Here is a 10,463-nt window from a genome sequence, read left to right on the forward strand (position 1 = left end):
GATATGTGGACAATACAATATAGGAGATAACATATTAAATTAAGATAAAACCATAAGAAAATCACCATAATACAGGTAGTCCTCGATTTACAACAGTTCATTTAGTGACCATTCAAAGTTACAGTGGCACTGAAAAAAAGAGACTTGTGAGCGTTTTTCACAGTTACGACCTTCGTAGCATTCCTACGATCATGTGATCAGAATTTGGACCCTTGGCAGCTGGTTCGCACTTATGACGGTCACAGCGTCCCGGGGGGTCACGCGATCCCCTTTTGCGACCTTCTGACAAGCAAAGTCAAAGCCAGATTCACTTAACAACCTGTTGCTAATTTAACAACCGCTGCGATTCACTTAGCAACTGTGACGGGAAAGGTCGTAAAACGGGGTAAAGCTCACTTAAACGCCGTCTCGCTTAGCAACCTAAATGTTGTGTCTCAATTGTGGTCGTAAGTCAAGGGCTACCTGTATGGAGCCGTAGAACCGCAATCGCGACAGATGTCAGAATTCGAAAAGGTGTAAAGAGAGAAAGCCGATCTGGTTCTCCTATAACTTTCCTGAGTTTCTCAAAGTTGTCGGCTTACCACAATCACTTCTATCGGAATGGGAATCGGGATCTTGTGCCTGAAGCGGTCGTTAATCTCCTTGACAGCCATGCACACCACGATGGTCAGCAACCCCGCCACTAGGTCAGCTATATTGGTGGTTCTAATATTTTCAAATATTTCTATCAGCGTCTAAAGACAGAAGACAAAAATAAGATGAGAATTATATGTTCCGGTTGTTCAAGTAATTAGGGCCCCAGATTAGCAAACCTGAATTGCAGAAATAGTACTATAAGAACATCTTAGTAATACACATGGATTAATAATTGACTAGGTTGCCTCCAAAAAAGAATTGGCTGTACTTCATTAGAGTTTTTCAGGAGAAGCTGCACAGCTGTCAAACTGGTATTCCTCCTTTAACAGAGAGTCGGAAAATAATAATAATAATAATAATAATAATAATAATAATAATAATAATAATAATAATAATAATAATAATAATAATAATAATAATAATAATAATAAAGCAAGGATAGTACCAATAGTAATAGGCGCCTTGGGTGCAATCCCAAAACAACTGGAGCACCACTTGAACATCATTGGCATTGACAAATTCGCCATTAGTCAATTGCAAAAGGTGGCCTTACTAGGAACGGCTTCCATCCTGAGACGATATATGTAATACCCTCAAACATCCACATCTGCCTATCCCAGGTCCTTGGTAAGGACTCGATAGGTAGACAAAAATGCCAAATCCAGTCTGAACATCTGGCTGACTGTGCGATGATCAATAATAATAATAATAATAATAATAATAATAATAATAATAATAATAATAATAATAATAATAATAATAATAATAATAATAATAAAGTTGGAAGGGACCTTGGAGGTCATCTAGTCCAACCCCCTGCTCAGGCAGGAAACCCTATACCATTTCGGAAAAATAACAATCTACCCCAGTTCTCTTTCTCAGATTAATTTATCTCATTTGTTTCATCTTCTTTTCTTTTTTTAACATGTTCTTATTTATTTTTTTATTTAAAAAAATATTTTATTTTCTTTTATTCTTGAATAATGTTACAGCCATTTGGGCTATTTTATCTAAAAATGAAAAGCAATGTAGAATTGCTCTTAAATAATCATTTCCCCCCCTTCCTTTTAAAAGTGATAAGAGCAAACTTATTCTGAATTCCACGATGGCAAAAAAAAATAATGGCTTCTGTCAATAAGATATTTACGGAAAACTTTAATGGGAAGGAGAACTAAAGTTCATCTTAATGAAGACGAATCAAGAAGAGAAGCAATCTGAATTAAGGAGGAACTTCCTAACAGTGAGGACAATTAACCAGTGGAACAACCTGCCTCCAGGCGTTGTGGGTGCTCCATCACTGGAGGTTTTTAAGAAGAGACTGGATAGCCACTTGTCTGGAATGATGTAGGGACTCCTGCTTGAGCAGGGGGCTGGACTAGAAGACCTCCAAGGTCCCTTCCAGCTTTATTCTGATTAAGACCCTGGATACTCAGTGGGCAGAGAATGCTGGCTAATTTTTATTGGAAACCCTAGTCCATCCCATAGGTGTGACAGGCTGTGTGGTCTTCCTCCATCTAATGCAGGGGTCTTCAAATTTGGCCCTTTTATGACTTGTGGACTTCAATTCCCAGAATTCCTCAGCCAGCATGGCTCAGCTTGGAAACCTCTCCCTTTCCCCTCAGCGTGGCTGGCTCAGGAATTCTGGTAGTTGAAGTCCATAAGTCATAAAAGGGCCAGGTTTGAAGACCCCTGATCTAATGTAACCTCGTACCCCACCAAATTGTTAAGTGTAGACATCTGCCACTCAACAACTATCCATTCTGTTGTCTCAAAATTGCTTTTCCAAAAGGCAAGTGGACTGTTTTTTCTTGAGGAGAAAGAGAAAGACATTTCTCTTTTCATCCAAGAAGCTTCATCCTTGGATGAGAAGAGAAACAACTTCTCCTTCTCCTTCTCCTTCTCCTTCCTCTCCTCCTCCTCCTCCTCCTCCTCCTCCTCCTCCTCCTCCTCCTCCTCCTCCTCCTCCTCCTCCTCCTCCTCCCCTCCTCCTCCTCCTCCCCCTCCCCCTCCTCCTCCTCCTCTTCCTTGAAATAGTCCAATTGCCTTTTGAAAAAGCACCTTCAAGGCCACTATGATCTGGATGTTGGACACTCTCCAGAGACATTTATCCATTCTATTGTAGATCAACACACTGTGGACCAAAAGCTGGGGAACACAAGGGAGCAACAGTTAGTCAAGGAAGTTCAGTTTAGTAAGAAACACTTACGTAGATTATGGAAAGGACTCCGTTGTAGTTTTTGGTTGAAACGTTCAGCACAATTTTTAGCTGTGAAACAAATACTTGAAAAGCAGCAGCTGTTGTAAATCCACCAACCAATGGATCAGCAAGGTACCTTACAATAAAACCAATCTGAAGTACTCCAAACACTAGCTGGGGAAAAAAAACCACATAATTTTTCCTAAAAAATAATTAAAAAATAATAAGGAGCACAGCAAACAATTTAAAAAGTAAGGAGGTGGAAGACCTATATAACCCAATATCCCCCAGACAGGATCCTACATTTTCCTGGGCTTCCTTTCTTGTCTTATACGAAAATAAATCAATAAATTTCCGCCCATCTTTACTTATCTCTGTATTAATTTAATAGACTCTAACCCAGTGTTTCTCAACCTTGGCCATTTTAAGATGTGTGGACTTCAACTCCCAAAATTCCCCAGCCAACATGGCTGGCTAGGGAATTCTGGGAGTTGAAGTCCACATATCTTAAAATGGCCAAGGTTGAGAAACACTGCTTCTAACCCCATCCTTCCCAGGAAATAATCCTCAGTCTTCTTGTGGTTAAAATAAAAACAGTGCAATGGATCCATTATGCAAAACTATAGATCAATTGTGCAAAAATTAAAAGGGGGGAAAAAAAGAGAGCATTTTCCCCAGTTATATATACAATAACGTTTTGAAACAGCTTTGTCTGGTTTGATTACCTGGATTATGCCAACCAGGAAGGTCACCGTGCTGGCAATGAGCACCCGCTGGGCGTCTCTAGAGGCCATGTCTACCACGGTTGTTCCATTCATCCCCGTCATGTTACTGTTATCCATGTCCGGTACCATGCTCAGTACTACGGAGCCCACCATTAAACTAACCACGGGGAAAGGTCCTGTCGAAAGGAAGTATATCTATTTTTAAAATGTATCTTTGGAAGCCAATGTTATGGCTAAGGCAGGGGTCTCCAACCTTGGCGAATTTAAGGCTTGTGGACTTCAACTCCCAGAATTCCTCAGCCAGCAAAGCTGGCTGAGGAATTCTGGGAATTGAAGTCCACAAGTCTTAAAGTTGCCAGGGTTGGCGACCTCTGGTCTAAGGTACTGGATAAGAGCAGGAAGACCCAATTTCTATTCCATTTTCAGACACCGAAGGTTCCCCAAATGATTTTGAGCCAAATGTTCTCTCTCAGCCCGACCTCCCTCACAGGGTGGGCGTCATAGGCCCACAGAGGAGGAGGGCACACTCTGCGTGGTGCCTTGAGCTGCTCTACACAAGGCGGGCTATAAATCTGAGGAATCAATAAGCTTAAACGTAGCATTAAATTTTTAAGTTTATTTTCTGAATGTCTTTACTGCTTGATTGCTTTAGAATTTTAGAACTGTAATGCAGGGGTAGGCCACCTTGGCTCTTTTATGACTCGTGGACTTCAACTCCCAGAATTCCTGAGCCAGCATGGCTCAGCTTGGAAACCTCTCCCTTTCCCCTCAGCACGGCTGGCTCAGGAATTCTGGGAGTTGAAGTCCACGAGTCATAAAAGAGCCAAGGTGGCCTACCCCTCTCCTAGAGCCATTTGGTTGAGTTGGGTGGCTGTAGAAATTAATAAATTAATTAAATACACACCCCAAGGCTGGCTTGATTTTACCTTTGGCTGTATGTAAACTGTAGGGGCGTCGTCTATAGTTATAACCAACCACGCAGAAGAAACGAATGCCAGCTTTATGGAGGCTTGTTTCCCACGTGACAGTTCACTGTGTCTGGTGGGGTCCTTAATGTTCAGCCCTTTATATGTATTTGGATGCTGACTGCTGGGGGTCCCAGGGAGTGAAAAAAGATGTTTCTGCCAGTGACATGACACACTTACCTGTTTCTCTAACCTGATATAACCATTAATAAGAATGAAACCAGGCAGAAACCCAGTAAGAATATTCAGCAACACATTAGCATCTCTCTCTCTCCCTCCCTCCCTTTCTCTCTCTAAATATCTCATCTGTCATCTATCTATCTATCTATCTATCTATCTATCTATCTATCTATCTATCTATCTATCTATCTATCTATCTATCTATCTATCTATCTTTATTATTATTATTATTATTATTATTATTATTATTATTATTATTATTATTATTATTATTATCATCTACCTACCTATTTATATCCATCTATCTATATCATATCTGCCTGCCTGCTTACCTATCTACCTATTTATCTATATCCATCTATCTATATCCTCCCTCTCATCTCGCTCTCATTTATCTACCTACCTACCTACCTACCTATCAACCTACCTACCTACAGGTTATCCATCTATTTATTATCTATCTATCTATCTATCTATCTATCTATCTATCTATCTATCTATCTATCTATCTACCTACCTACCTACCTACCTACCTACCTATTTATATCCATCTGCCTGCCTGCTTACCTATCTACTTATTTATCTATATCCATCTATCTATATCCTCTCTCTCTCATCTCATTCTCATTTATCTACCTACCTACTAACCTACCTACCTACAGGTTATCCATCTATTTATTGTCTCTGTCTGTCTGTCTGTCTATCATCTATCTATCTATCTATCTATCTATCTATCTATCTATCTATCTATCTATCTATCTATCTATCTTTATTATTATTATTATCTACCTACCTACCTTCCTACCTATTTATATCCATCTATCTATATCATATCTGCCTGCCTGCTTACCTATCTACCTATTTATCTATATCCATCTATCTATATCCTCCCTCTCATCTCGCTCTCATTTATCTACCTACCTACCTACCTATCAACCTACCTACCTACAGGTTATCCATCTATTTATTATCTATCTATCTATCTATCTATCTATCTATCTATCTATCTATCTATCTATCTATCTATCTATCTATCTACCTACCTACCTACCTACCTACCTACCTACCTACCTATATCCATCTGCCTGCCTGCCTGCTTACCTATCTACTTATTTATCTATATCCATCTATCTATATCCTCTCTCATCTCATCTCATTCTCATTTATCTACCTACCTACTAACCTACCTACCTACAGGTTATCCATCTATTTATTGTCTGTCTGTCTGTCTGTCTGTCTGTCTGTCTGTCTGTCTGTCTGTCTGTCTATCTATCTATGCAAGTTGCATGTTATCTCAGTCATCAAATGATTCTAGACAGCTAACAGCATAGAAGTAAAATATCAGCTAATAAATTAAGAAGTAAAAATAACAACATCAACAGAAGAATAACGGTGCGCATTAGGAAAGGATAACTTGAATAAAGTTATTCCCAATTAACAGCCATCAGGAATCTGATCACTAGACCCTGCCCGGTGGGGCCTGTTAGAAGAACCAGTTTTTACAAAAGCCAACAAAGTCAGGGCCATGTGGATCTCATGGGAGGCACTGTTCCACAAGGCAGATACAGGAATCGTGCTTTTCAGCTTCTTATTTTAATTTAAAGTCGGTAGTCCATAGTACCATAACAGGCTGCCTCCGTTACAGTCGTAAGTTGAGGAATATCTGTATTATGTTCCCAGGTGTACATTAACTTAAATCATCATAATAATAGAATTTATTTGTTAATTCAAGTTTTATAGTGCCTTTTTGCTCAGGTGGGGACTCATACTATTAAAGCTGTTAGTCTGAGGGAAGAGATTCCTTGTTATTTTTGTGCTGGTTGTGGGATTTAAACCACAAAACATACTTGATCTAAGTAACGTCTGCTAATAATAGCTAAGTTCTGCCAACAGCATACCGATGCACATATCCTATGTGGATGTCATTTCCAGCAATTAAACGTGGAAAAGCGTGGAGCAGAATGGAGAATTTAAATACAGCCCAAACACAGCATCATATAAAAGCCTGTTGCAGCAAACAAAATGCACCGAAAAACATTCATGCCGTCAAACAAAAATGAGCATTCTCCAAGAAACATATCTCTTATTAAAATACAATAAAAATATCCAGTTACCGACGGAGATGTGTCTTGATGTTCCTAGGAAGAAGTACGTCAGGATGGGAAAAAATGCAGAATAGAGGCCGTATCCAATGGGAACTGCAGCCAATAAGGCGTACGCCAAACCTGACGGTACAGAATTTTTTTTTTTAATAAAAAAATGTTAAATCGTATTCTGCAGCATCTTAAAGTCAATTATAATACATTAATGTCAACGCGCTGTTCTTTAATAGACAAATACAATCTGTAACAGGTAGTCCTTGTCTTACGACCGTTCGTCAAGCAATTGCTCAAAGTTACGACAACACTGAAAAAAGTAACCTGGTTATTTAGGACCGTCGTAGGGTCCCTGCAGTCACGTGATCGTGATTTGGTTTGCTTGGCAACTTGGCATGCAATTTTTGACCATCGCAACATCACACGAGAAGGTCATTTCTGGGCTTCTAACCATCCAAATGAAATGGTGGAAGCACCATTTGCTTAACGGACAGGGGAAGAAAGGCTGTAAAACTGGACGCAGTCATGAGGTTAAAGGTGCGTCCCTCTCTTACCTTGCAAGGTAGCCACGAGTCCCGTACTGACGCCCGAAATTATGTCGCTCAGGAGCCATTCCTTAATCCTGTACTTGGGCAGCCACTCCAGAATAGGGAAGAAGGTCTTGGTGACTTGGAAGGCTTTTTTTCTCGAACAGCTGCCAAAGACAAAAAAACCCCGGTCACTTGCCAAAAGGACCGAGTGAGAGGCCCCCTTGAGCGGACACCACTCTCGGCTCAACCGTTCCCCAAACCTACGCAGGCCGGCCAGGTTACCTGCAGGATTTCTGGACTCGCTCGCGGAGCGTTTTGGGCACCACCAGCTTCTTCTCGTTCTCCTCCTGGAAGCTGGGCTCGTTGTAGATGGGTCGGCTCACCACGTAGCGACTGAGATCCGGGCGGCCTCCGTCGGCCCCACCGCTGGCTGCCATGGCTGTTCCCCCACCTGGGGCAAAGACAGCGAAGGAGACAAGCAGCCTTCCCAAAGCAGACTCGGGTGCAGAGGCATCAAAGGACAGCATACATGCCAAACCAAGCCCACGCCTGGACTTTTGCAGCCCTGGGCCAGCTCCGGCCAGCTCCTGCCCACCACCCACCTGGGCCAGCTCCCCCCCCCTTCCAGCCAGCCTCAGGCTCTTTGCAAGCCGAGGAAGGGGACCAGCCAGGCAAAGGTCCTGATAGAGCAGCAGCAGAAGCCAGAGTTCCCAACCAGGCTTTTCTTTCTCTCTCTCTCTCTCTCTCTCTCTCTCTCTCTCTCTCTCTCTCTCTCTCTCTCTCTCCTGTCTTTCTTTTTCTTTCTTTCTTTCTTTCTTTCTTTCTTTCTTTCTTTCTCTCTTTCTCTTTCTCTTTCTTTTCCTTTCTCTCTCTCTCTTTCTTTCTTTCTTTTGCTCTCTCTTCTTTCTTTCTCTTTTATTTCTTTTTCTTTCTCTCTCTCTTTCTTTTTTCTTTCTTTCTCTCTTTCTTTCTTCTTTCTTTCTTTCCTTTCTTTTTTTTCTTTCTTTTCTCTTTTTCTTTTGCTCTCTTCTTTCTTTTCTTTTTTTTCCTTTCTTTCTTCTTTCTTTCTCTTTTCTTTTTCTTTCTTTCTCTCTCTCTTTCTTTTTCTTTCTCTCTTTTTCTTTCTTTCTTTCTTTCTTTCTCTCTCTCTTCTTTCTTTCCTTTCTTTCATTTTCTTTCTTTTCTCTTTCTTTCCTTCCTTCCTTCCTTCCTTCCTTTCTTTCTTTCTTTCTTTCTCTCTTTCTTTCTTTCTCTCTTTTCTTTTTTTCTTTCTCTCTCTTTTTCTTTCTCTCTCTTTTTCGTTCTTTCTTTCTTGTTTTCTAAATTTCTTTCTTTCTCTCTCTCTTCTTTCTTTCCTTTCTTTCTCTTTCTTTCTTTCTTTCTTTCTTTCTTTCTTTCTTTCCTTTCTTTCTTTCTTCTTTTTCTTTCTCTCTCTCTTTTTCTTTCTTTCTCTCTCTCTCTTCTTTCTATCTCTCTTTCTTTCTTTCTTTCTTTCTTTCTTTCTTTCTTTCTTTCTTTCTTTCAGTTGAGGAAAGCCCTCACCCCTTAAGAGATGGGGTGGGATGGAGGGCGAGGGGGCTGAGGAGGCAGGGAACCTGAGGGGAGTGGAGTGCTGAGAGGCAAGAGGGGCTGGGGGGGGTCAAGGGGCTTTGAGGGGCGAGGAGGGTTGAGGGTGAAGGATCTATAAAAGGGGCTGGGGGTGAAGGGAGCTGAGGGAGAATGAGAAGCATGGGGGGTGCTGAGGGACAGAGGATTGTGGAAGAGGGAGGCTGAGGGGTGCTGAGAGGGGAAAAGGGCTGGGGGGCCCTGAGGGCCAAAGGTGGATGGGGATGAAGGGGGGTGAGAAGCAGAACTGGCTGGGACAAGGGGTCCTGAGGGGTCCTGAAGGGTGAGGGGAGGATGAGGCGCCAGGAGAGACGAGGGGGAGAGGCAAAGGGGGATGAGAGGCATGGAGGGCTGAGGGACAGGGGGGCTGGGGGAGAGGGGGCTGGTGATCTGAGCTGGGCTGAAAGGAAAAAAGGGCTGGAGGCCGAGCCCCCCCCCCNGAAAGGGATTGGGGGGCTGGGGGGCCGAGGGGCCCTGAGTCCCGAGGGGCAAGTCAACTGGGGCACCCTGAGAGCATCCTCACCTCCGGACACACCGCTGGAGGAGAGGCACCCCGGGATGCCCCCCTCCTCACTCCGCCGGGCAAGGCGCACCCCGCGAGTTGCAGAGGGAGGGGGCAACCTTCCGAGACCCCCCCCCCCACGTTTGTTAGCCGCATCCCTTCCTTCCCCTCCCTCCCTCCCTCCCTCTAGCCAAGCCCCGGACGCCGGATCAGAATTGGGGGGTCCCGGCCCCCCTCGAGCGCTGTCCGGGGTCTGAAGCGCGCCCCGCTCCTCCTCCTCTTCTTCATCCTCCTCCTCCTCTTCATCTTCTTCATCCTCCTCCTCCTCCTCCTCCGCAGCCCAACCTGCCGGGACGACCCTTCCCCAGCCGGGGTCCCCCGGGGACCCCTCAGCAGGTCCCCGGCGCCTCTTTACCTGCTCCTCTTCCTCCTCCTCCTGCGCCCCGGAGTCCCAGTTGTCGGCCAGGCGGCTTGACCCGCGTGGCAGCCGCTTTTATACGACCCTCTCCGCCTGGGACGCTTCGCCTTTATTTACAGGCAAACAGAACCGTCCGGCTACCGGGCAGAAGATTGCCTGCCTTGCCCGCCCGCCCGCCTCCGCCTCCCTCCCTCCCGGCTCGGCTCGGCTCTGCCCTCGCTGCCCTTCCTGCCTCGCAGGCTCGTCTGAAGAAGGGATGGTCTGGTCTGGGGGAGCCATGGGGGGACCCGCAACTGAGACTCGGGGTTCACCCTCCCTTGGAGCAGGAGGCTCCCTCTTTCTCACTCGCTGGGAAGTTGGGGGCCCGGCTGAGGAAGGGGCGTTTGTGTGTGTCTCCCCCCCCCCCCCCGTCTTTCCCACTTCTTTTAAGTAACTTTTTCCCCAAAGATCCCCTTTTTCCTCTTTGGTGACCGAATCCTAATCCAGGTCTAGGGAGGGTGTCAGTCATCCAGGTCGTGGGTGTCCCAAAGGGGCTTTTCCAGAAGGCAACTGGACTTTCTTGGTCCCCCCCATTCTTGAAGAAGTTTCTCTTCTCATCAAACAAGGGAA

General features: G+C 44.2%; 1 protein-coding gene across 1 annotated transcript in view; it reads right to left on the reverse strand.

Annotated features, from left to right (window-relative positions):
• The window catches only part of SLC26A4 (solute carrier family 26 member 4), a 33,229-nt gene extending 25,463 nt beyond the window's left edge, over positions 1–7,766 (reverse strand). The window contains exons 1-6 of the mRNA XM_015828091.1: positions 7,612–7,766; positions 7,354–7,493; positions 6,818–6,928; positions 3,559–3,734; positions 2,843–3,007; positions 582–734 (exon numbers count right to left, since the gene is read on the reverse strand). Of these exons, the coding sequence (XP_015683577.1) occupies positions 582–734; positions 2,843–3,007; positions 3,559–3,734; positions 6,818–6,928; positions 7,354–7,493; positions 7,612–7,766 (900 nt within the window). The remainder of the gene's footprint in view (positions 1–581; positions 735–2,842; positions 3,008–3,558; positions 3,735–6,817; positions 6,929–7,353; positions 7,494–7,611) is intronic.
• Between the last annotated feature and the right edge of the window lie 2,697 nt (positions 7,767–10,463).

The sequence above is a fragment of the Protobothrops mucrosquamatus genome, unplaced genomic scaffold, assembly GCF_001527695.2.
Source record: "Protobothrops mucrosquamatus isolate PMUCROS unplaced genomic scaffold, P.Mucros_1.0 scaffold4219, whole genome shotgun sequence".
Classification (NCBI taxonomy): Eukaryota; Metazoa; Chordata; class Lepidosauria; order Squamata; family Viperidae; genus Protobothrops; species Protobothrops mucrosquamatus.